Genomic DNA, 25,968 nt, shown 5'->3' on the forward strand with positions numbered 1-25,968 from the left:
ACGTTCCTAAGTCAGTGGATGAAACAATGATGTCTGCACATAGCAGATAACTTAGCAAACAACAGATGTCTGATTAAAGAAATTACGGAAAAGCTTGACTAAGACAGTTCAGGCTTTGTAGAAGAATAAAGGCGGTCATACCATTGTATTTATTTTCTTTTCTTACTTTTTTTGCCTTATATACTGCATTTCCATGAGTGTTAGCACATGGTTCAATAAATAAATCGCTAACATGTTTCCCATTTTCCTAAAAAATGTAAAGATTTTTTCTTCTATCATCACAGTATCTCTACCATTAATAACTTGGCCTCGATATTCGTCTAGTGAAATTCTAGTACTGTGACAGCTCCCCTCAGTATATCCTCACCATCAAGTAGGAACAAATGTATGTCGGAACCTTGGTTAGTGTGGTGTAGACGCGGGGGAGCTCTATGTCTGTGACAAGCAGAAATGTAAACAATTGAAAGCAGCAGCGGAGTGTAAACTGCATAGAATTTGATTATGAAATGTTTGCACATAGATATTCAGACGTTTTTAACACAATGTGCTCTTAACGGTCCCTCTGAACAGTCGTTAAAACGTCGCTGACGCCTGAGCTCTCCGTGAAAAGATGGTAAGTTGTAACTGTCCGCGGTTACGTAATCGCGTCGGTAGTCGCTGAATCGGCTGTTAAAGTTTAACCGGTTGTGTTAGGATAACATGTTTTTGCTGGCAGCATAAAATAAGTCTATTCATTCAGATGCAGCTCATATTTGTACGGCATTGTCAGCAGGCTGTTTATGAGCTGTAACAACAGACTGAAGTGCAGTTTGAAAACCAGTACTTAGGCCCAATTTATGCTTTTATTTTGAAAGAAAATAGGTACATAAGTGTGTATGAGCTGCTTGAAAGGGAAACAGGAGTTTTATCGACTACTAAAACTGAGGGCTGCTCAGTTAAATCAGCTTGCAGCCACTGTTCACTTGTTATGAATATGCCTGAATGACAACTTTCCAATACAAGTTTGTTTAGTAAATAGCGCTATGATGGTGGGAAGCATGACTAAGAACGAAGGGGTGTTTCCACCTCACATTTCCTCCTCGATCATCTCAGTGTTGTCTAAAGGTTGCACGGTCCAAAGTTTGGACTGCTGTGAAATTTTAGCTTCACATGTCAAACACTTTACCTTGGACTGACTTTCAGCATGTTTATTTATTTATTTAAATCTGAGGCCATGCCTAATCTTGAACATCTCACAATTAATGATAAAAGAGTCATTCAATTTTTAGGAGTCAGTTTTTGGGACCCTGTAGCCCTGCAGGTGTCTGATAATTCATGTCCAAGAATAAAATATTGAAAGAGGTACCATGTGGGCAAAACAACTTAACCTTGCAAGGGTACTCCCATGGAGCAAATTACTAATACCTTTTTCATTACTCTTAATTATGTGAGATATATACACTGTCCACTGTGCTCAACTTGGGGTGAAACCCTCCATGGATGGTCAGGACCTTCCGGGTCATGATTTCACTGGCTTCTACTCTCCTCCTTTGGCCAGCTTTATTATCCCAGCAGGGTATCTGATGACCCTCTGCAGGTACTTAGTGGTTGCAGCTTTCGTCTGTGGGATCCCCAGATACTTGTAACTCTTCATTATCATCCTACTACACTTCTCCGAATGACATTCCATATATCCTGGTGGAGTGAAGCGATCCTATTGGCTTGAAGTTGTTGTATCTTATATACTATCTATGAAGTTGGGCCTTTAAAAAAAAACAAAAAAAACTTTTAAATTGTAGAGTTTTCTCTCCCCCCTGACCTGTCATCCTGGCTCCCCCTTGCCATAGCATGTGTGTTGTACCTCATCAATATCTATCATGTTTATCTTTCACTCATGTCTGCGGGGTCTTACTGGATACAGACACCCCCAGGTGGAAATCAAACTTGCAACTCCTGCTCCAAAGGCATGTAGTCTTACTACTACGCTACCCAGTTGCTATGTTGGGTTCACTATAAACTGATTGACTTTTCCAGAAATTAAACACTGTGTCTTATCCAAAACCGTAAACAAAGTAACTCACTAGGTGTTTTAGATCAAATTAACCTCTTATGGCTCTGCTTGCAGATATATCACGTTCCCTGGATCTATACGCCAGTGCGGACCGTTCTGGCAATTTGGCACCAGCTGACAAAAACTGAGGTGAGGAAGCTTCTCTGAAAATTACCATGTGATGGCTGAAATTATACGGAGCACAGTAAATAGAGTTTTCTTTTGTTTTTGTTTTTATCATAAATAACCTCCTGTGTGTGGGTGTTGAGTTTTCACTGAACTAAACAGTAATGCCTCACAAATGGGTCCGCATTGCAAATAAAAGAAGCTTAATTTATAGTGAGTGTAAATTGTAAGTCCAGAGTCTTTTCTGTTCAGATCCCGGAGCTGGCCAAGTGCTCGGTGCTGATGAGGGAACGCAGCAGAGTGGAGGAAACAATCCACTGCATGCAGCGAGCAGGTGCAGGGAACCTGCAGGTAAGTGTGCTGAGTGCAGTTTATACACACAAACACACGTTTGTAGATGCTCATTTGAAGAGTTTTGATTTCTTATGTGAAGATTGCAAACTCACTACAAGAGTCTTACAGAATCAAAAAGCCTTCACTGCTAAAATCATAGACTTTTGCACTATGCTGTAGGCATTCTTGACTTCACGAGATGTTATGAAGTTTTTCTTAAAAAGTGAACGTACCAGATTGTAGACTTCTAAAGTTTTTGCTATCCCACTCATAGGTTTATTTTGGTTCAACACTTGGAATCAACTCGAGATCCTTTAATAATGAGGGAACAGGTCTCACCTGGCCACGAAGCTGCTTGCCTGCCAATTGTCTTACTACTAATTAATTACTACTGATCCTCTGAAAATGGGGAATTATGTCTAAAAATGGCTGTAAATCTTAAACGTAATGCAATACCTCAAAGCTGAAGGTCTGCACTTCAATCACATCTTAATTGTTTGATTTTAAAATCCTGTATAATGGTGTACAGAGGCAAAATTACAGTGATTCCTTAAAAGCATATGGAGCTACTGTAACTGTACATTCATGTGTCTGCTGTTTTCACAGGTAATCTCAGACTTTGACATGACACTGACCAGATTCGCTCACAACGGCAAGCGAGTTCCCACCACTCACAGTGAGCACAAAGACACTGAAAGTGTTCCCATGATGTATTCCAGGATGTATATACAAATTACTGGATGGATAATGCAAGTTTTACCTGTGTGGTTTTTGTTTGTGTCTTCTTTTTAGACATCTTGGATAACCGGCTGCTGATTAATGAAGACTGCACTAAAAAGGTAAGAGCTTTACAAACACATGGGGTTAATTACACTTTTGTCAGTGTTGTTCATCCATGATTTCAGTTAACTTCAAGACGAACAGTGTGTTTGTTGCCATGTGGATTGTATATAATATTAATGAGTGTTCTGTTGTTGTTCTGCTGTAGATGAGGGAGCTGTTAAACACTTATTATCCCATAGAGATCGATGCTAGCCGGAGTGCTGAGGAGAAACTTCCTCTCATGGTCGAGTGGTAAGAAATAAATGCGTCAGATATTAACTCATTTGATTCCAGTGGATCTTCAGAGCATACTGAAGAATAGTGAACTGTAATTTATATACACACTGATGTATGTTGTGAAATGGTTGATATCTTGTATTTATTCTGCTCTCTAAAGGTGGACAAAAGTCCACGAGCTGCTGATTCAGCAGAAGATCAGAAAAGACATGCTGGCCCGGGCTGTGAAGGAATCCAGCGCCATGCTCAGGTACGCACAGCTCAAATTACACAGAGCTGGTTTCTACAGAGAAGAATCTGTTTACAGTTATGAAGTGTTTTGTTATTTAAAATAATCTTCGAGGCAGATGATGTCTATATAAATCAATTTATTACACTGTCACACAACAAAGCTGATAAATTACAGCTGCTCTGCAATGAAAACATTCATTTAGAGGCCAAAATACTTATTAAAAAGGAGGTGGGAACCAGTAACATCAGCCGTGTTTGGGTTTCAGATACTTTCAAAAGCAATGTTTAACACTGTAAAGATTATATGAACCATTTCTATTTAACCTCTGTGGTGTTTCTTCATGTTTCATGGTCTAATTTAGTCATGTTTGGTGTGTTTCTGTCTTAAGGGAAGGGTACAAAGTATTTTTTGACCATCTGGCTGAGCACCAGGTCCCTCTGCTGATCCTCTCCGCCGGGGTCGGTGATGTCTTGGAGGAGGTGATTCGACAGAACCACGTCTTCCATCCAAATGTCCACATCATCTCCAACTACATGGACTTTGACCACACTGTGAGTTTAACCACACTCAGCCTCACACACGTTTCATGTGATGGACATGACTGTGCAAATTTGTAATTTTACGTCACATAATTACTAATATATTACATACATACTAGTGCACAAGTCCATGTTTTTTTTTTAACACAAAACATGATTCACGGCTAACTGAGAAGAACAAACTTGTCTTTATATTTAACAAAAACTTTCACGCACATTGTTTTCCTTTTAACTTCTCTAATAAACATTAATAACCATGCATTAATAGGCATGCAGGAAATATAAGATTTATTATTGATTGATTGATCGATCATACTTTATTCATCCCGAGGGAAATTGGGTTAAGGCTGCCAGCCGTGCCAGCGCCGTCTTACCCTTCCGACCATACATACATTACACAAACATCACATGGGGAAGACAGGTCAGAGGGGTATAACATGGAAAAGCACAACATGAGGAAAGATAAGGAGAAAAAAATAACTCCCCCCACACTGAGCTCCAACAGGGAGATCAGTTTGAGAACAGAAAAAAACACCTCTGCACATAGCACATGAAAAAACTCTTAATACACCAAAGAAACACATGACAAGCAACAGGGATGGGTAAAGGGTGAGAGACAGCCAATGTGGACAGTACATCCGGGCCTGCAGCCTATGCGCTGGTCTCCATGACCCACCGTCAGCATCGGAAGGGAATAAGCGTCGAAGGCGTTTGGAGGGGGGATGAGTGTATGTCTGCATGTGTATATATGTCTGTGTGCGTGTGTGTGTGTGTATGTGTCCAGAGTTCAGCTGAGACAGTGTCCTTCGCCCTGCCAGGCTAAGTAAACAGTCTTCCAGCCAACCCAGGTGGCCTTGCATAGAATGGGAAGAACAGTCACAACACAGTCGTTATCAGGGTGTTTTGTTCAGCTCCAGCCTTGAGACCGCAGCTGGCGCCGAAGGGGTATCCGCATGAAGTGATGGTGGTTTTAACTTTACTGCGAACAACTCATATGAATTTCAAAGCTGTTCTAACAGTCCAACACTGGTCACTCAATCTCCCGTTGGGGAGCCGCGAGCTTCTCCATGATGTTATCAAACTTACGCTCAGTGATGTTGTCATTCTTGTGCTCAAAGAGCCGATTCTGAGAACTCACGACCGCAGTGAGCTTCTCCAAGATGTGATCCAATTTGCGCTCAGAGGTGTTATTCCGAGCGAGCCCCTCCAGATGTAATCCAGTTTGCACTCAGAGGTCTTGTTCTGAGTATTCACGGCAGCCGTGCGGTTCTCCAAGATCTTATCCGTGCTGCACTCAGTGAGCCCATTTTGAGAAACTCACGCCTCGTCCCATCGTTTCAATCCCAGCGGGCAGCCTTGTGGGGGTTTGAACAGCCGGTTCCGCTTCCTTAATTCTTCGATAAGCCAGGGCCAAGCCAGCTCCGATCAGCAAGAACCCTGTTATCATGGTTCCGAATAGGTAGATATCTTCAGCAGTCAGGCTCACCCGAGCCCAGACTTCTCGTTGAGAAAAGGGTGTCAATTGCATTCAGGGACCAGTTGATCAAATCCATAATTCCTCTTTTAGGTTTTAGAGAACAGACTGTGAGAGAGTGTTCCAGGGAAAAGTAATACAAAAAACATGAGACTAGACAAGGACACAAGAGGCTAAGCAGGGAAGCTAAGGGAGAGGAGGAGGAGGAGAAAAGTGCGACCGCCTTTGCCGAGAGCAAGAGAAGAATTATTTTCTTAAATCTATGCTCATATAATTGCTTATTATTGCACATTAGCTGAGTTCTGTCACATCTTGCAAAGTCTCATCATCTTGTAAAGTCTCATCATCAGTTTGTCAGTCGTCTGTGAAACACCTTGAACTGCATGCAGTTTGATTGACTGGTTCAGCACAATGGATGTAAAAGCCTGGATCACAATCTTAAAAAAAATAATCATTTTGCCAGGTTTAAAAGCTTTAAGCTTCCAGCCAAACCAGTCAGTTTAGACTAACCAGCATCCCACGAGGAATTACTGGCAAGTAAGTTTGCAGTTGGATATGTTTGAGAGGTGTGACAATACACACCTGGTTAGTTGAACCACCTGCCATGTAGTTTTTTGAAAGGAATTGTCAGTTTTTGTTTTGTTTTTTGTACAAATTTTCCTTACAAGGAAAGAAACTGTTACAGCTTTTTAGAAAGGATCCTTTCTACTGTTTCTTACTTTTTACTGAAAAATGTGTCATATTTCTGAACTGTTACATGTAATCAATACATTTAGTCCAGAAATGGGGGGTAAATCTATTTATTGTATTTATTTATTATAGTTTGGCATGTTCTGTCAGAGTGCTGTTGTTTCATGTTAGGTCATAGGGTGTTTTGAATACTAGGAGGTATGAATATGTGAATGGTTATCTGTATGTGTCCAGCATGTTCAGGTTTCGCTCTGCCTTTTGCTAAATGCTTGCTGAAGTGGGATCTAGCTAGAGCTCTGTAACTCTTGTCATGAGCTGTCATGCATCTTCGTTGTATTGGCCTTTTGAATAGATGTGTGATAGCTTACTTACCTTATTGTAACGCAGCATTTCTTCCTATTAAGGGGGTGTTGCAAGCCTTCAAAGGTCAACTGATTCACACCTTTAACAAGAGAGAAGGCGCTCTGTCACATGCAGCCGGACTCAGAGAGCTGCAGGGTCGACCCAACGTGCTGCTGCTGGGAGACTCACTGGGAGATCTGACCATGGCCGACGGTGTCTCTGAGCCCCAGAACGTCCTCACCGTTGGGTTCCTCAACGACCAGGTCAGACTGGTGTAGTGCTGTCCTGGGATTTGTTACTTCGACATGGATCAGTTTTAAAAGCTCACTTCTCTGTTTGATGTTTCAGGTGGAGGAGAGGAAGGAGTCTTACATCAACTCTTTTGACATCGTCCTGGTGAAGGACGAGACGATGGACGTTCCAAACGCCATCCTCAGGTACATTACCTCATCGAGAGACAACAAGTAAGATGCACAAGGAGGAGCCAGACTTAATGTCAAAAATGCACGGATTACCTCATTTACTGCATTCACGCTGTCGCATGCTGGACAATCTCACAGCCTCACTGACCTCATGACTGGATATTTGAACGTCAAATTACACTCTGGACCTGAGTTCACTGTAATGAACGTACTATTCTGGTTTCACAGGCACGGGCTGGGCTTTGTTTCAAACTGTTTCTAGTGTTGCATCTAACTGGCCACTTGTTACCTCAGCATAACTCACCGAGCTGCCAGAACAGTAAAACCACAGACAGGTGAAATTAATAACACAGCACTCCCCATTCTCAGAGCAGGACTATGCACTCCACTACACCACTCAAGAAACAAGCCTACAAACACCCAAGATCCCAATCCACTGAGGTGCTAACTCCATAACCCACAGGACCCAAACGATCCGCTTTATCGGCACATCCTGTTTTTATTTGCAGGCTGCCCTGCGGGTAAAAACAACAACACTTCACATTACCGCAATTCCTCAGTCATGTTGGGGTATAGAAAACTGGGATATAGAAAATTCAAATGATTCCTGAAAGATGAGACTTTTTTTTTAAAATTTTACATCTGAAGTTACAAAATAAGTCCAGGCGGCCTGTGTGATACTTTGGTGATAACAAGTTTTTCAATCCTAATAATTACCCTGTGATTTATTTGTTTTTTTTAGGAAGAAGCTGTGTTTTATGTGTACTGTGTGTTACCTCTGTGTACGCTGTGAGTACTTGAAGTTCTAAACATACTGTGCACATGAGTTTCTTCATAGCATGCCGCTATGACAGTGCAGCGATTAGCTGCTTCTGTCACAGCTTCTTAAATCCAAAGAAAAAAAGGATTTCCCCTTGATTTTCTATGCTTATTAACTAAAGCAATAATAAGACCCTGTAAGTCTAATAATAACAATAATAACAAATGCAGTTTTATGTTGTGAATCAGTCCTGCTGTAGGATTTCTTTCTATTAGAGGTGTCTAATAAGTCCTTTATTAATATATATTTTTAAATTGTTAACAATAGTTTGCAAGTAATTGAAACTAAATCGGTGCATTTTAGTCTTAACACATATGCTGGTGCTTTTCAAACAATGTTTTTACTGTTTTCTTGTCTGTTTCAAAGATTCCCATTATAGTTGTATCTATTATCTGGTGCAGAATGCAGAGATGCGAGATCACAGAGAGGAAAGAAACAACAGATTGTAAGGAAAAGAAAATGGTTTTTCTACAAACATTTTAATGAATGTGGTGTTCAGGGACAAATAAAGGTGCTTGTTTGTTTACAGCAATCAAACAGACAATTGTAACACACACAAAAAATGATAGCGAAAAAGATCTTCTGCACTTTTTTGTCATTTCAAAACTCGAAACCACTAAACCATGACTCTGTGTGGGGAAAAAAGTCTCTTGTTGCCCGATTCTTGGTTGTTGTGTTTTTGTTGGAGGTTTATCCCTGAGAGAGAACCAAACACTTTTGTCCTCATCACAACTCCTCGTGCCTTGCCTGTTCCCGCTCTTTGTCCTCGTCCACTTTAAGTTTCAGCTCGTTGGCTGTGATCACGCCGTCTTTATTTCGGTCCTGGTTTTGGAACATGTCGGTGACGACCTGCTCCATGGTCAGCCCGGGCTTTATGCGACCTTTGCCCTCTGTCACCTGCAGCTTGATGAACTCCGCAAACTAAAGTTAAAGAGATCGAGAACCATCAGTCACGAATTAGTCAGTGTTCACTCGCCTGTTCTAACGCCAAAGAAAAACCCTGTGTTTCATTAAGAGCCGCCATACGTGCTTTTTTAATTCATATCAACTTCAAAAATGTAGTATCAAACATAAATAATAATTATTTAAAATTAATATGATAGGTACTGTACAAAAAAAAAAAAAAAAAAATCAGTGTTGTTCTTAGTCTCACCTCCAGATGGCACTAAAGTAAAGCAAGTTAGGTACATTTCAGTGAGATATGCTACTTTTTCCTCTTGGATTTTTGTGTGTTGTCACTCATTAAGAAAAATTATGAACTCAAAGGGGAAAAAAGTAAAATAAGTCTTACAAAGTGAAAGAATCAGTATTTTGATACATAAAACATTAACAGTAGCTAATTGTATAGTGTGGGGAAACAGAAATGCAGGCTTATACAGGCTAGTAAGTGCAGGCTAAACTGGCTTGCTTGCGTCTTGCCATATACAGAGGTTATCACCAGCTGATAAACTGCAGTTCTTGCAGTCGGGGGCGGCAAAACCAGTTATTAGGTTTAGGAAATTGCTTTTTCACTAGGATCAGGTAGATTTGGACATTTTTTTCCCCCCTAATAAATAAGTTCAACTTTTAAAAACGGCATTTTCTATTTACTTGGGGCGTCTTTGTCTAATGCTAAAATTTGATTGATAGATCTCAAACATGTTAGTGTGACAACTATGCAAAAAACTAAGAAATCAATAAGGGGGTCGAATAATTTTTCACAACACTGTAGTTTGCGTAACAAAAATTCAGTAAATACTTATCATATCGTGTTCAGTGAGCCTGCAGACTAAAAAAAACATAGAACAGAGTTGACAGGCATGAATTAAACTAATGTTAAATAATAGTGTGATTATAAAGGAGGAACACAGACATGATGTCAGTAGACATATTAAAAAATCCATCGGTTACTTGGACTGCTTATGTTGCTTTTCCTCACTGCCTTTTTTTAAATCCTACTATGTGAAATGACAGTTGTCTACGTACCTCCTCCTGTGGCACCTCTGCATTCTTGTTCATGTCCAAGGCTTCAAACAGGTCTGCAGGAGTGTCCTCCAGCCACACAAACAGGTAACCAGGCGGCACGCCCTTCTCAAAGCTCAGCAGCTCTATGTCAAAGACCAACACGGCGCTGCTCGGCACACCAGCAGCTGGCAGAAAGTTAAAAACACAACTGTCAACATTACTTCTGTAAGATGGCAACTTTTGCTGGTGCTATGGCCATAAACGAGCGTCAGCCATACAGCAGAAATCTCACCTCCCCTTTCCCCGTGGCCGAGGTGAGGTGGCACCGTTATCACCCTCCTCTCTCCCACACACATGCCCTGCAGGCCCTGATCCAGCCCGTCGATCACTTTGTCTGAGCCCAGTTCCACGTCCTGAAGGCTGCCATAGTCGTGTCTGAGGACGAGGTCAGTTAGGAGACAAAACAAAAAGATGATGAATTATGCTGATTTCAAATTTGAATCCGTGTTAAAAGAGATGAGGATGTGCGTATTTGTGTGACCCACGAGGAAAAGAGCAGCGTGCCGTCCATGAGGGAGCAGTTGTAGTGGTAGCGGACGAGGTCGTTCGCTTCTGTGGTCTCGTTACACACGTCGGGTCTGTGGATGACCTGGATAGCCACCGTGTCGTTGGGGTTGTGGAAGTCGATGACGTGGACATCAAAGACGAGCACAGCAGAAGGAGGGATCACATCACCTGGTTAGACCATACAGAGGTTTTATTTATTTATTTAGTTTCATTTAATGAAAAATGCACATCAACTATGACCGATCATTAGCCAATGATGTGATTTGTTATGGTTTTCTAGTTTTTGTGTCATACTATAATCTATATATAAGCCAGGATAGGATTTATTAGGTATTACGTTGTAGCTTAACACTGCCATTTTACATTTTTATTATGCACTGCATTGTCACCCTTAAAACATAATAAGATTTCTGTCAGTCCGAGTTGGTTTTATTTTCTGGAGGAGAGAACTTCCCTGAAGCTGGGACACTTTACACTGACTCACCTGCTCCGTTCTCTCCATATGCCAGGTGTGGAGGAATAGTGATCCTCCTCTTCTCCCCAATGCAGATTCCCAGCAGGCCCTGATCCATCCCCATTATTACGTACCCCATCCCGATGTAGGTGTTGTAAGTGCTGTTCCTCTGGTAGCTGGGGACAAAAAGGCCAAAAATGCAAGTTTATGTTTAAGCCTTAAGCTGTATTGGCAGGGATGGGACAGCAGTATTATTTCACATATAAAATGAAAACTAAGCTCCAGCCAAATCAGCAGAGCATGAGCTGACCTGGTATCAAAGGTGACTCCGTTCAGGAAGGTGCCGTTATAGTGGTACCGAATGTAATCCCCGACCACGGACCTGCGAGCGCATGACTCCGGCACCAACTGGTTCTCAACAGTGATGTTATCCTTTGGGTTGTGGATGTCCACCAGCAGGACGTCGAACACCAGAGTCGCCTGAGGGGGAATCTCGTTACCTGGCAAACAGAAAAGTGGAGAATTTTGGATGTCACATCTACTGATTGCAACATGCAAGTGGTTGGATATAGAGAAGAGTTTCATTTAGGTGAAACTTTTTATTCATCTTTGATTGATTCAAAGCTGCAAACCACCCAGAAAGAAGAAAAAGGTTTGTGATACAAACTTCTGGTTTCACAGAGTGTTTTGAAGCGTCCTTAAGCACCAAAATCACGTTGCCTACCTCGGCTTTAATGTTACCGTCTCAATTATTTGACTTATTGAGTTTGTAAAAATGATTTCCTTTCACAAATACATTGATCAGCCACAGGTTGGACCCTTCTTGAATCAACATTTCAATCTCTTTATAAAATTCGGAGTTCCTCACCTGATCCCTTTTCTCCGTAGGCTTTGAATGGCGGGACGACGATTTTTCTGATCTCTCCCACACACATGCCCAGCAGGCCCTCGTCCATGCCCTTGATCATCCAACCCTCACCTACTAGGGTGTTGTGTGTCTGTTTCCTGGTGTAGCTGCGTGGGGCTCATACAAGCGCAAAGTCAAACACACAACTTCACACAGACAACATACCTGGATGACACAGTACAGACATGACTTAGACTTAGGGATAAAATTGCCTAAAAATATTGGTCCCATTCAACTCATGCTGGTTTGAAGAAAGAGTTAATAAACATCTTATCTTCTCCAGAAAACAGTCACCACAATCAGAATTCACCTGGAGTCAAAGATGGTGCCGTCGAGCAGAGTGCCGTTGAAATGGTAACGCACAAAGTCAGTACGCATCACGGAGCGCTTGCAGTCTTTCGGAGTGGTGATGGTTGTAGTTACAACCAGGTCGGCCTTGTTCCACAGATCCAGCAGGTGGATGTCAAACACGAGGGTGGCGTCTGGAGGAACAACGTCACCTGAAAATAAGGTTTGATGACAGTTAGGTGGAAGCCGCAGACAGATATGGATGGAAGCAAAACAAACAAATAACTTATGGTCACTAAGGCTTTCACACTGTGCTCCAAAATCCACGCAAGCATTGATTTTACATGCATTTCCGTAAGTGATACATTACAGTTGAAATGGGATGTTGGTAATTTAGTTTCCGGCACTTTTTAACGACTACAAATACAGAAGAATAACTCTTGTTTAGATACATTTTGAGTGCCATTAAGTTTGCATTTCAACACTTGATGATGGTATTAGGTCACTTCAACTCTTTACCCTTTGAAAGCCTACTAGGAATAATCCTCTCCTAGCTCTAGCTCAAAATGTTTGTAGGGTGGTCTCTGCCTATGCAGCTACCCTTAAAAAACAAAAAAACAATACACAGAAACTATTATAATAGTATAATGGGTTGCAAAATGTCTTCTTTAAGGAGGAAAAAGTTCCTAAGCCCGCTAAACAAGCAACAGGCCTGTCTGCAGAAACCTGAAAGCATTTCTATGCTGGACAACTGCCAGTTTGTGAAAACGTGATTACAAAAGTTTGTTTGTAGATTTGAATCACACATGCATGGCATCTGAAATACAAACAGCCCACTAAGGGTAGCCAGGAAAACTATAGGCTATTTATGCACACTCTAAAACAGAAGAGCCACAAAGTAGCTGCTACGGAGCCAAGTTGAAATCCTGGATATGAGCTGTTGGTTAGAGTGGAAACTCTTGTGTGCTATAAAAACATTTTAAAAAGATCTAACTAAACAAGCCCAAATCATTATCATCTATGCAGTACATTGTTTTCTCTAGATTCACAGCTGCAAACTCTTTAATCATCACACAACCATATTGCAGTCCAAATTATTGTACGTGTCTACCCCTGTCTGCTGTGGGTTGCTGTCTTCTTCTTGAGTTGGAGCGTTTTTGCGCTGTACAAGTCACTGGGTATCAATAATCTATTGATAAAAACGTCCTTTGCAAATTAGTGCCTAATAATGTTCACACATGACCTCTGCACTCACCTGCACCGGTGTTTCCATAGGCCAACTGTGGCGGGACGGTGATTTTCCTGCGCTCATTCACACACATGCCCTGCAGACCTTTGTCCATCCCAGCAATGAGCCGACCCTCCCCGATCAGGCCGACTTTAGCTGCTCCTTTCTGATGGCTGTGAAGGAAACAAAGGAACGTCATAAGTGGGTCAAGAACTCAGAGAGGGCTGCCTCTGCGGAATGTGCACGTAGAGCCACATTAACGGAATCTGCAAACTTGCTTGAACTTGTAAATCATTATCTCGGTATTTTTGACATTTCTAAATGTCATTTTGCTGCTACAGCCAGCCTTTGCATTTTGGGGATTTTTTTTAGGGCCTCTGCAGCCGACAATGAAGTAAAAACGTAAATTATAACGTAATGTGGACCCACTCACCTCGAATCAAAAGTTTTTCCATCGACAAATGTTGCGTTATAGTGATAGCGCACGTAATCTCCGCTTTTCACTTCTCTGGCGCAGTCTTTGGGGATGAAGTATCTGTCCACGACTACATCTCCAAGCACAGGACTGGGGTTACACTCCACGAAAGAGCCGGAGATGAGAAGAAAAAAGGCAATGCAAAAGGAAAACATTGTTTGCAGAATAACTTAAAATGGATTTCAAATAAAAATACCAAAAAATAAAAATTAAAAGCATAAAAATTAAATCAGTTTAAGCCCTGCGTTCGAGTGCGCTCTTCACAGCGCAGAGGGGCCGGGCTGCAGATGTGGAGCTGGGCAGCGGTGTCTGAATGCTGTAAACGTGGACAACCTCCAGGTCGCTGTACAAACTTTTTTCTTACCATAGTGGAAGGAATGTGCGAGCTGGGAGAGGCAAGCCCCTCCGTCAAACTTACCACAATAAGAAAAGAAAAAAAACATGAACTCCTTCAAAATAAGATATAGCCTTATAATAGAGGTTTTACTGGGAAAAACACAAAGTAAGAAGCAGTAATGATAAACATAAGAGTGCATAAGTCCCCGGTCATCACGTGCTTTTTAAAATACAAATCATTCAAATCGCTACCCACTGAATGTTTTTTCCTCACATTGGTTTTTAGTTTAACCGAATACTGGCTTTGAAAATTGTTCTAAACGTCCTCATTCTGGCCTTTGCTTAAAAATTGTTTCTAATGCACAAAATGCCATCTTTTCAGCATATGGCCACTTTGAAGTCTGTCAGTGCGTCTGGATACCTGAAAATGTAACGTTTGCTTTTTATTTTGAAATTACCGGCGCCTGTTCTTCTAGTGTGCCTTGACTCCTCAGCACCGCTGCACACAGATGCGGGCAGACCGAACCGCCTCTCTGAGCCGTAAAGTAGCCCGAGAGCCTCAAATGTTTCAGCTTTTCATTAATGCCGTGAAGTTCTGGATCGGTCCAACTCATGTGGTGCTCACTTTCTTTACGTTGTCAAAAAATCTCAAAGAAACACCAACAATATAGCATTTGTGTTTTGAAAACAAAAAAGATGCCACGTGTAGTTATCTGTACAAAAGAAAAAAAGCTATATTCTCAGTTTTAACAGAATAATCCAGTTTGAGAAGATTTGGAACAAAAATTAAACAGTCACATGATCCCCAACAACGAGATTAACTTCTGCAACGTTCAGCTCCTGAGAGCAAATCATCCACGACCTGTTACAAAGCCGACCAATCAGATTCTACAGATCAGTCACCGAGTGCCGATTGCTAACATTTGGATATGAAGAGCTCTGTTATTTTTATAAATCTGTTAGAGATTATATGTAGTGCTTATTGCGTGATATTACCTAAATTTGAATTTATTAAATGGCACTAAAATGAATGACTGATGAATAAAGTCACCTTGGTACGACACAGAGTGATCGATGGAAATGATTTAGGTGTTTCTGTGGTTTTTTGTCTGTATTATATCTTGACTTGTGTTGTTAAATAGATTGTAGTCAACAGGATCTATGACGCATCCGTACCTACATTATAATCAATTAAGTCCTTTTCGGCTACCTAAAATTATTTTCTAGAACTGTGATGTTGTATTTGTTGCAATTTCTTCTGCCCTCTTGGCCAGACCTCTCTTGGAAAGGATCGTTTTTAACATCAAAGACAATTTTTACCTGGATAAATAAAGGATATATAAACGTCACTGCGCCAAAAACCGATTGCAGCTTCTACATTGTGACTGGAATGATCTTTCCGACTAATGGCTTGATATCGTTCTTAAGAGACATGTTTAACAGATTATAGGCCAATAAGTCATTTACAACAGTTTAAATACTGACAATCAATCCTGGAAGGGATTTTTTGGCAGACGAACGCTTTTGGGTATGACAGGCGCCGAGTGCACACTGGAAATCCCTTTTACGCACGGTTATTGTGCCAAATAAAGAATCGCGGCTACTAAAGGGACAACTGTGGGCCTACACTGAGAAACTTGAGACAGCCGCGGCTGAAAGGCCCAATCCAAGAATTCCCACACACCCCTAAGCGGTTCAGCAGACCACCACCACACAGCAAACGGTAAAGCAGGAGAAGACAGAAGACGAAGGACAGGGATGCAATCTCACCATGGTGACATTATCTACAAAAGTAGACTCGCTGGTAACACTGCTTTGTGTGACCTTTGTTTTTATGACAAAGGCACAATATGAAAACTACAATTTCAGAAATTTTTCCGGAGAGGACCTCATGCCTCTCACCGCTGCGTACGGGAAGGCGCTGGATTATTACGCAGCGGGAAACTGGACGGGATCGAGCCAGTACTTGGAATTAAGCCTGCGTTTGCACCGGCTTCTGAGGGACAGCGTGAGACACTGCGCGAGCCACTGTAACACGAGCAAGCATGACGACGAGTCTTTTGCTGGATACCCGGATCTCCGCGTCTGCTGGAACGTTATGATGAAGGCGACCTGTCAGAAGAAGTGCAGGGCGCTTTTTCCCGCGTTCCAGCTGCCTCCTCCCGGCCGAGAGATCCTGGAGGATTTCAGCAGAAGATCTCCCTACAGATACCTGCACTTTGCTCACTCACAGGTCAGACACGACCTCCAATAAATTCACCACACCCATTTCGTTAAAGGTATTTGCAATGTGTTAAACTACTATGTTTTTTTTTAATACTTCAGTTTGGTTTGGATCAATATATACATTCTGCGTGTAGACTAATGACAAATTAAAGAAAAATAATAGGTTGATTTCACCTCGACGCGCAATAGAGCAGAAAACTTTAAACGGAGGCCTGCAACATCTGTCATGTTATCTTGGACCATGTGTAATATACCTCCAAATATTCCACTCGCTTGACTTTCAAATGTCGGACAAAAATAAATAATTCTCACTCCAGCAGCGATTTTTGTGGTGATTTTTAGTTTGTGCGATAGAAAAAAAACAAAAACAAAACAATACAAACCCAAAACAAAACACAGACCTCCGTGCGCTATTTCACCACATCCAAAGTAATTTGTGTGCACAGCTGAATGACCTGCAGAGGGCGGTACCATGCGCCCACACCTTCCTCCAGAGGAACCCTGAGGACCAGCAAATGCAGCAGCTGATGGAGGAATACAAGAGCAAGTATGACCTGAGCGGCTACCTCATCGACCACGAAGAACGACCCTACGAGGTGAGAGGCGCTCAGCCATTGTTCTTTAAGTCTGGAAAAGCCTGACCTGCAATCTCTTAAAAAAAAAAAGAAAGAAAGAAAAAGAAAAAAAGAGTATGAAGTCTGCAAAGCAACATCTGCTTAAGTCAAAATCAGTTTGGAAATTGTTTAGATAAAGCAAAGAATGGATTCTACTAAACACCGACTGTATTTACTACATTGATTGAGTCAGTCCAAAAACTGTCCTGATGGAAAAGTCATTATGTTTTCAGTTTCAATGCCCCAAAGCAGATCCAAACTCCACTTGGAAAGAAAAACAGAAACGCAAGCCAAAGCTTTTGTGGTGGCTCACACAGACTCCTGACCCAAACATGAGATCTTAAACATGCTATCCTGCAAGAAACTACCTCACAAGTTGAAGTTATCTGCAAGAACGAGTGGGTGGAAAGTTTGTATAAAGCTTCCTAGACTTATGCATTCATGCGTTATTGGGGCTACCACATACAAATCAGAAAACAATGAAATACTTAAATGAGACTGAACTGCTCAAAGTGTAAAAGGCGCCGTATTGGGCCTTTCTTTTATAAGTAATAGAGTGACAAACTCTTTACTTGGATTATTTACGACTTGCCAGCTAATGGTTTCTAATTTTCTTTCCAGACGTCGTTTCTGAGAGGAGTGAAACTTGTGGGTTTGGGCGACTACAGCAGCAGTGTTCAAGAGTTGGAGGAAGCTCTGTGGCTCTACTTCCAGGAATATGACCTGTGTCAGGCCGAATGTGAAGGGATCACTCAACTCTTACCAGACAGAGACTTCTATGCAGTCATAGCAGGTTGATGTGTCATATTTAAAAATGTCCAGATTATCAATATACTCTAATGAGCATCTAAATGACACTAAAATCTTCTTTAAAAATAAATCTAAATGTAAAAGTTGTGATTTTAGAATCAGAAATGATTCTGGATCCAGTGTTTCTTCCGTTTTTCTGCACACTTCTAGTTTCATGTAATCGGAATACTTTCTGCTTGTTAACAGATGCCTACATTGACACATTAAGGTGCAAACTGAGGTGTGAAGAAAACCTGACACCGAATATTGGGGGTTATTTTGTAGTGAAATTTGTGCCCACTGTTTACCACTACCTCCAGTATGCCTATTATAAGTGTAAGTCCAGCATCATCACAGATTCTGAATATTCTTTCTCAACACTTTCTGCTGTTGAACCTCTGAGCGTTTGTGGTCTGTGTATTCTCTGCACAGTGAACGATGGCCGCAGTGCCGTGCCCTGTGCGTACAGCTACTTCCTGTTCGAGCCCGAGGACCCAGTCATGAAGCAGAACCTGCTATATTATAAAGCCTACAGTCAACAGTGGGGGCTTCAGTCCAACCACTTTACCCCCAGGATGGTAAGATAAAAACTGGGAAAGTTTGTTGCAGAATAAAGTTGAATATCACTCTATAATAATCATGCCACCAATCTTTGTCTTAACAGGAAGCTTTCAAACACTTCAACCAGACAATAATGCAAAAAAAGATGTTGGCATTTGCAGAAACATACTTAGGTCTGTCTGATGAGGTGAGTTTTATACAAAAACAGCTCATTCTTTGGCCACATAAGAGCTTAGATTGCCTGAAATGCTGAATGAAATCCCTTAAAAACATTGATTATCCAATATAATCCAGTATAATCAATTTGATGTTTATCGAACACTCAGGGAGAAGTTTTATGGCCACATGTTTTAGCACTGTGTAATGTAATTGCGATCTGGATCGTTCTTCCAGGACTTTCTAGGATCAGAGGAGGCTGCACGCTCGGCCCCAGACTCTCCTGATGCTGAGTTTGAAGGTATTGGAGATTATGAGGAGTCAATTTACGCAAACTGGAAGCAACTGAAGGGCAAAGGGGATGCTGGCGAGTCAGACATCTGAAGATTTTCTGGAGTTTACAGAGAATAGTCTGAACAAGAAAAAAGGAAATCCAGAGAGAGGTCGTTTTCTGGTCATTCTGCTCTGGCCTCAGGCATGAACAAGGTCTTAGGACTATAAATAACCACTTGTTACAACCAAGGTATGCAGAAGAGTGTCTCTGAATGTGCAACACACTGCCACTCCTGTCAACTAAGAACAGGAAACTGAGGCTCCAGTTCACACAGGATCACCAGAATTGGACTACAGAAGCTAGACTGGAAAACTATTGTAGTCTGATGATTCCCACAGTCCGGGTTCCTGCTGTGACATTCAGACAGTGGGGTCATAATTTGGCATGAACAACATAAAAGCATGGATCCATCCTCCCTTGTAGCTACGGATCTGGGTTAGGATCAGGGTTAACACATGTCACAAAGCTCAAATCATCTCAAACGTTTCTTGAACATGACGATGAGTTCACTGTACTCAAATGGCCTTCACAGTCACCAGATCTCAGTCAAACAGAGCACCTTTGGGATGTGGTGGAATGGGAGATTCCCATCATAGATGTGCAGCAACTGTATGACAATATGTTGATAGACCAAAATCTGTGATGAATGTTTCCAGCACCTTGTTGAATCTATGCCACAAAGAATTAAGCATAAGCAGTCCTGAAGGTAAAAAGAGACCCAACCCTGTGCTAGCAGTACCTAATAAAGTGGCTGCTCACTGTAATTAGACTTTAAAACTAGTAATATTGCAGGTGTCACAACAAGCCGTGTCATTATGAATTATGAACATGAAACTGAAGTAGCAAGTTAGCCAGTGTTGCACAGATCGTCAACCAAATATTTACAAATGATCAAATACTTTCAAGCCAGATTCAGTACAGTATAATACAGTATATTAAGCAAGTCAGTAACATTGTATTAAAATTGTTTAGCTGTAAACGTAATCTGCCATTAATGTAACACAAACAATCAGAAACAAAACAGTTTAATTATATCTGGATTTATAGCAGCAGACACTCATGCAGTGGATCAGAGTCACTCAAGTTCAGGTAGGTTTTATTATGGATTGTAATATACAGTAATACGAGTATTTACACTGAAAGACAGGTTACCTAAAACTAGACAATGTTGGCTTTTAATAGTGAGTAGTGCCAAAGTCCTTTTAATAAGTCAAACTACAGCGTGCGATCACAGCTACAGTAAACATGGTGTGACCTGAGCTTCCAGCACACTCTCAAGGACAGACTTGTCCTAGAGATTTTTTTCATGTTTTTACAGTGTTTACGGGTGAAAGAGTCCAACTGTAATTAAACAGATATGTTAACCCTTTAAATGAAGCCTGTGGTGACAAAGATTGAGCACATGTGACGTTACATACTGTTAAAAGTCTTTTTCTTGTCTACAAAACAATTTATACAACAATTTATTAAAGTTATTTTCAGGAGGCAGGAACCTTCACTAGAGATCCTTGTATGATGGACTTCAATTCAACGTATCAACACTCCTTTAATGCTCCTGTAGGTTGGCTGGCAGTGTAACTCGGATAATTTCTTCTGGCACCTGTGCCAACAACTCTTAATGCTATTATTGATAAAATACAGCTTTGTGTGACAATCACAGGAGTATGAGCCTCTAAACCTGATCGACACACTCTGATGTCCAGAGAGGATAAATGGAGAATGCGATGCACATAAAAGCTGCATTTTTAAAAACACTGGCAAGTCAAATTTCTGATACTCCATTTTTTAATCACTTATACACTGGTGATTATGTGGATCTGTTCAGTCAGAAGTATAGAACGTGTAACCATTTAGAGATAAAGCTTAATCAGCCAACCCTCAGAAGCCAAATTAATCATTCCTGTACATTTCTGGACTTGAGGGAGATCCTGCGAGAAATCTGTGTTGTCTCGTTATCATTTTTCAGCGTGAAAATCTAATACCGGCATGTATAAAACACACGGCCATAGCCTGAGTGACAGCCAGTGACATTTCTGAGCAGATTTCCCCTAACATGCAAAGATTTGCATCTCTTCTCGCTGATTACATCATCAAAAACAAGCAGTTTCAGGAGGGAAGAGTCTTCTCTCTTCAGGCTTGTGCTTCCATTCAGAGCGGCAGTGAGTCACTGCTGTCTAAAGGGGTCGGTACATTATATACAAACAGCACCCATGTTCAGCATACATGTATGCATACAGTATAGTTTGTATGCAGATTACAGGATCATACAGCGGGATGAAACATTGGGTGCATACATGTGCAGCTGGCCATCCAACACCATCCCTCGCAGGTTGGAACTACATGTTCATACATTAGCAATTATTATGTAGAAGCATTGATTTAGGATTAGGAAAGAAGCATAAGGGGAGAAATTATGGCTATTACTCTGGAATGTAAAGGTCTACAAAACAAAACCCTCATCTAGACGACAAAATGTCAGCAGCCTGATATTTTTACACTTCTATTACAGCTAAAGTCACACTTCTGAGAGGAGGTGGTTGTGCTCTCCACGAGGTTAAATATGTAACTGTTCTCTAATACAAGACTTCATAAAACAAGTCAAGACTGAGCGAGGTGCATGGCCTACCTTCTGTGAAATCATTTAAAGGGGTGAAGCGTTTTAACAGTCAGTACAGCAGAAGACCTGCTGTGACCTGTCGAAGCGAAAAAAAAAGAAAGAAAAAAAAAGCTTCTGTGTGTGTCCCAGACAAAAAGAAACAAAGATGTGGCAAAATGAAACAGGAGGAGGTGACGGCAGCAAAAGTGACTCAGACAGCTACAGCCAGACTTTATGGTCTGTAGGAGTGCCCTCAGAGCTTCCACACTCCTGATTTATTTTTCCAGGTGGCTTGAGTAACAACATAGGAAACAGGAAAAATCTGAAGGCCAGTAATGGAAGACATCTTTGTTTTGTCTCCTCAGAGTGGACTGCACACAGTGTAAGGAAGATAGGACAGCAGAGAGATATGACTCAAACTCCCTTAGATCTGGAAAGAGAAGAGGAATGGGGTGGAGAAAAAAAAAAACAAGAGGAGAGGATAAGGAAGATAAAGAGGTGGGAGAAGAAGAAAGATTGAGTCCCAAACTGAAAAGCCAAAGACGAGCCTTTCAGTTTTCTACAATGTAAATGACACAGAGGCAAAAACTGAGGAGAAGCAATCAGCAAATGTTTATCTGCTTGAAAAACTGCTTTAATGACTAGTTTAAAAACAGCTGCCAATTAATTTTCTGTTTACTAATCACTAAAGCAGACAGAAGATCAAAATAATTTAAAAAAAAAACTTCATTAATAAAAAGTGAACTTTTTATTAATGAAATGATACAAATCAACACAGAAGCTATATTCTAGGAATGGCAACCAACTCTGAAGCGGCACGCAGCACAAATAAAAATGAAGCAAACTAGGATAACACAGTGAATAGGAGTTTGTATATTTTATGAATGGGTACTGCAATATGCACAGGCTATATAAAGACTGTAGTATGTGGCATTGCTTTATGCCATTGTCTCTATACAAATACACATTAATAAAATAAAAAAAAAAAGATCAAAAATGAGGAAAAATAAGCTTAAAGAAGCAAGTAACAGATACAAGTGAGAGTCCTTAGAAAAAGATCAGATGATTGTTACAAAACACGTGGCAATACAGTGATATAATCATCAGTGATTTAATGATGTCCCAGCTTTGGGATCAGCTCTGAAAGGTGGGATCGTACCTTCCTTTCCGGATATTTCTGGAAGTGATGCAGGAAAAAGATAAACAGGGACAGCAATATTATCAACTTTGGTGTTCGAGCAGCAGTGTGATAAAAAACATGCAGTGCAGAAAAACCGGCATTTACTTGAAATCTCACATCTTCATCTTTTGCTATCAACAAAGTAAACTCTACTGCCTGCCGGTGCAGGATCTGTCCGGGTAGATACAAGCTATAGTTATGAGATGAAGGCAAAAGATTATGACGAACGCATCCGTTCCTCAGCATACTGCAGCGTGCCACGGCAAAGCTAGCATGAGACAAGACAAAGCGGATAAAGCAGGCAGAAGAAAGACGACCGGGAGTCAAATCCAGCTGTGCACACTGAACTATGGAGAGACGTGCTTTCTAAGAAGGGATTCTAATATGTGCACCAGTATGCCAGAGAAAACTTCAAGGAGAGCCTCACCAATGCAGCAAAGCACTCCTAACATCACTAGAGTCATTACATTACACTGAGATGCTCCTATGTGAACTGGACCTGTTGGTGCCGTGCAGAGAGGAGAGGGCTGCAGAGGTCTGAGCATACCCAAACACCCCCTTTGAATTGCTGAGGTCAGTCTGACATGGGACCTTACAGCAGTTTCACTATCTTGGACAAATTTACCTGAGAGAATAGCAACTAGCTGTTGATTAATAAACTGATTATTTTCTTGAATTAATTGTTTTAAGTAGCAAAACATGCCCTCAAGTTCCTGTCCTCACGGTGAAGTCCTCAGAAAGCTCAGCCAATAATCCCAACCCTAATTTTGTTACTCTTCTTCAAATAGGAGTCAAATTCTAATCATCATCATCATCTCATGCCATGATGCAAGTTTCAGGGAAGATTTTATGTAAACAAAACAAGCCAGCAAGCTACTGAAATGCTTTCATTCGTGCCAAATTCCTCGACATACCCGCAGATGGTGAACCATCTACTGCACATCCACCCGCTTTAAGAAGAAACCCACATGCTCTCTTGTGGTGAGTATGGATCAGGCAGTAAGCAGAGGAGCGTTCAGCAGCGAGCTGCAGGCAGGCATCTATGTCAGCTGACAGAAGGAATACGGCAGGCACACACAGACGGAGGCATGCCAGAGCTCTTACTTGAATCCCCAACCAGTTCCCCCCAGGATTATCGCCGCCAGCAGAATAGCCCCAGCAACCGAGCCTATGATGATATTGGTACCACTGGGACCTGTGGGAGTGACGGAAGAAGCATGTAGGAGTGCTGAGAACCAATAAGTGACTTTTTGGGTAGATCAAAAATTAAACTTTAGAAAATCATAGTACAACAACAACCAAAGTTTAATTTTTATGTTTGTTTATTTTAAAAAAGTTAAATAAAAGTCTAATTTTGATTTTTTTTTCTTTGTTCTGTCTCCTTATTTGCCACCACATGTTGTTAAGCTCTGCTGGATTCACTGTAGCTGCAGTTTGTTGTTGAAGAGAAAGCAAATGCACTGTAATTATTTATTAATAATGTTTTTTAATTAATTGTCGCATCTTTTCAATAAATTATTAAACAACTAAATATTACAAAAAGCACATCATATTAAACAGTACGAATAGGTATGAACTTAAGGGGGGACTTCAGATACGAAACCGACTTTTGCAAATGATTAGATGATCAAAAAGCAAATGAGCTCCGTTACTTTAGCAGAGCTGGCGGTACAGAGTCTGTCTGACGAAAGGACTAAACTGCTCTGTGAGGTTACCTTTGTACTTCTCTGGGCCATCTGGCGAGGTGGGGGTTGGGATTGGGTCAAACACGCTGCAGTCCTTCCCGGTGTAGTCTGGATCACAGATACACTTCACCTCGTTACTGCACGTCTGCAGGACACAGAGGACGAAGACAGTCAAAGCTTTATAAATGAGATAAACTTCTAAAGTCCAAATTTGAAACAAAGGAAGCTCCGAGGTGGGACAGATGGCGGTTGTGGACTCACCCCGTGGTGGGAGCAGATACGCAAGGATGAGGATCCAGGGCAGGTGCTGAGGTTGAAGGTGGTAACGGGGAGGCAGCGACGCTCCAAACACATCATGTTCGGCCCACATGGTGTCCCATCTTCCACATAGCCCAGATCCAAGCCATCATCCAGCACTGCGTGCCCACCCCTGTGGGTCAGACAGTTATGTCAAATCATGCTTACCTAATACAATAATGTCTTCATGTGCAATCTTTTCCAAAAGGCTAATTTTCTGAGTGCGTTCATCCACTACTGACAAGACAAAGAACTAAAATAGGAAAAACAAATAGATGAAACTGACACTTTTTCATGCCGAGGGTTTGAATTTCATCAGGCTGCCTCACCTGCAGTCCAGGTATCTGCTCTGATGGTGGATGGTGAGGCTGGTGACCTTTCCCTGCAGCTCGCCAAATCTCGGTCTGTCTGTCAGATTGGTGCAAAGCAGCAAACCACACAGAACGTCCCTGATGCAGGAAACCGAGAGAAGATGGAACAATAAAAGCTTAAAAATATTCCAGATAATCTAATTATAGATGACAGTTCTTTTGTTATACACAGAAAGTTATATTCACTGACTGTTTATTGCACGGCACCCATCCCTGGCCACTGGAGTGTGGACCACAGTTTCCTCTCTCCGTGCCCTCAGAGTTCAGCTTTTCATAGCAAAATCTGTCAGCTGAGTCTGGGAAAAGAGAACAAACATTTATTAAAAAAACCTTACAGTGAGTGTTACAATTAACTTATTTAGAAGATGTAAAGACAGAGGTTATGGCCAAAGAAAAGCGTTAGCATGAATAGCCATTAAAGGGCAATAAAAAAAATAAGTCAAGAAATAAAGCTCAATATCAAATCCAAACCTACTGAAGCCCCACAGAGTCTTGCACTGGCTATCTCTGGTCTTGCAGCGACCTCCATAACAGCGACCCTGGCAGGGAAAAGAGAGGAATTAAAGATGCAGAGCAGATAAGAGAGGGAGGGAAGAATGTGCTATTAAATATAACTGTAATTGAACTTTACTTGGCCATCTTCACACGTGTAGCCATCCAGTTTGTGGACATTATGGGGACACTGGAAGAGAAATAACATCATCTGCCTTTTTAGCGTCACTGTTGTGTTAGATCTCTGAATTTCACTGCAGGGTGCTCTTTTTCACCTGGCTCGAGTCTCCTGTGCAGGTCTCAGGAATGTCACAGTCATTCACAGCACTGCGGCACGTCACCCCTCTCAGCTCATACTGCATCAGCAGCAGAGGAGAACACAAATGTGAGACATGTGGAGGA

At 41.4% G+C, this 25,968-nt stretch overlaps 3 protein-coding genes across 9 annotated transcripts in view; 1 reads left to right on the plus strand and 2 right to left on the minus strand.

The window, feature by feature from the left end:
* Positions 1-397: 397 nt before the first annotated feature.
* LOC100707523 (7-methylguanosine phosphate-specific 5'-nucleotidase) lies at positions 398-19,874 on the plus strand. 4 transcript variants are annotated; one of them, XM_005471288.4, is made up of 12 exons: positions 398-613; positions 2,105-2,179; positions 2,408-2,506; positions 3,095-3,164; positions 3,281-3,327; positions 3,477-3,562; positions 3,708-3,797; positions 4,168-4,330; positions 6,887-7,087; positions 7,173-7,261; positions 7,989-8,035; positions 8,433-8,558. In XM_005471288.4, the coding sequence occupies exons 1-12, from the start codon at positions 611-613 to the stop codon at positions 8,513-8,515; spliced, it is 1,053 nt and encodes a 350-aa protein (XP_005471345.1). In that variant the 5' UTR covers positions 398-610; the 3' UTR covers positions 8,516-8,558. The 4 variants fall into 4 exon arrangements, with proteins under 4 accessions (XP_005471345.1, XP_013124911.1, XP_025765452.1 ...); XM_013269457.3 differs by lacking the exons at positions 7,989-8,035; positions 8,433-8,558 and adding an exon at positions 16,938-17,026 and having other exon boundaries at positions 399-613; XM_025909667.1 differs by lacking the exon at positions 8,433-8,558 and having other exon boundaries at positions 399-613; positions 7,989-8,218.
* Positions 8,527-14,084, minus strand: fkbp10b (FKBP prolyl isomerase 10b). Its single transcript, XM_003441844.3, has 10 exons — positions 13,888-14,084; positions 13,482-13,627; positions 12,249-12,438; positions 11,900-12,045; positions 11,342-11,531; positions 11,062-11,207; positions 10,556-10,745; positions 10,303-10,445; positions 10,032-10,195; positions 8,527-8,987 (listed from the first exon to the last, which is right to left on the minus strand). Exons 1-10 carry the CDS (start codon positions 14,082-14,084, stop codon positions 8,793-8,795), a joined length of 1,707 nt encoding a protein of 568 aa, XP_003441892.1. The 3' UTR covers positions 8,527-8,792.
* A 150-nt stretch (positions 19,875-20,024) lies between the features above and the next one.
* The window catches only part of adam11 (ADAM metallopeptidase domain 11), a 29,190-nt gene continuing 23,246 nt past the window's right edge, over positions 20,025-25,968 (minus strand). Inside the window, exons 18-27 of one of the 4 annotated variants that reach the window (XM_005471295.4) lie at positions 25,842-25,922; positions 25,706-25,756; positions 25,550-25,613; positions 25,265-25,370; positions 25,033-25,152; positions 24,668-24,836; positions 24,437-24,551; positions 23,826-23,916; positions 22,701-22,718; positions 20,025-21,971 (exon numbers count right to left, since the gene is read on the minus strand). In XM_005471295.4, the coding sequence (XP_005471352.1) occupies positions 21,956-21,971; positions 22,701-22,718; positions 23,826-23,916; positions 24,437-24,551; positions 24,668-24,836; positions 25,033-25,152; positions 25,265-25,370; positions 25,550-25,613; positions 25,706-25,756; positions 25,842-25,922 (831 nt within the window). In that variant the 3' untranslated portion in view covers positions 20,025-21,955. Of the gene's footprint in view, positions 21,972-22,274; positions 22,719-23,635; positions 23,917-24,011; positions 24,149-24,436; positions 24,552-24,667; positions 24,837-25,032; positions 25,153-25,264; positions 25,371-25,549; positions 25,614-25,705; positions 25,757-25,841; positions 25,923-25,968 lie in introns of those variants that run through there. The other 3 variants (XR_269448.4, XM_005471294.4, XM_019362561.2) reach the window with 3 other exon arrangements.

The sequence above is a fragment of the Oreochromis niloticus genome, linkage group LG8 (genome assembly GCF_001858045.2).
Source record: "Oreochromis niloticus isolate F11D_XX linkage group LG8, O_niloticus_UMD_NMBU, whole genome shotgun sequence".
Lineage (NCBI taxonomy): Eukaryota > Metazoa > Chordata > Actinopteri > Cichliformes > Cichlidae > Oreochromis > Oreochromis niloticus.

Bases quoted from the DNA above. Each gene is read 5' to 3' on its own strand.
- fkbp10b (XM_003441844.3), bottom strand. From the start codon at position 14,084: ATGTTTTCCTTTTGCATTGCCTTTTTTCTTCTCATCTCCGGCTCTTTC. The intron at 11,208-11,341 runs GTCAGCTCATGC...TTTTGTCCCCAG, and splicing joins GGAGTCACCTTTGATACCAG to CTACCAGAGGAACAGCACTT. The intron at 10,746-11,061 runs GTGAGTCAGTGT...TGGTCTAACCAG, and splicing joins ATATGGAGAGAACGGAGCAG to GTGATGTGATCCCTCCTTCT.
- LOC100707523 (XM_005471292.4), top strand. From the start codon at position 16,037: ATGGTGACATTATCTACAAAAGTAGACTCGCTGGTAACACTGCTTTGT. The intron at 16,499-16,937 runs GTCAGACACGAC...TTGTGTGCACAG, and splicing joins TGCACTTTGCTCACTCACAG to CTGAATGACCTGCAGAGGGC. The intron at 18,473-18,558 runs GTAAGATAAAAA...TTGTCTTAACAG, and splicing joins ACCACTTTACCCCCAGGATG to GAAGCTTTCAAACACTTCAA.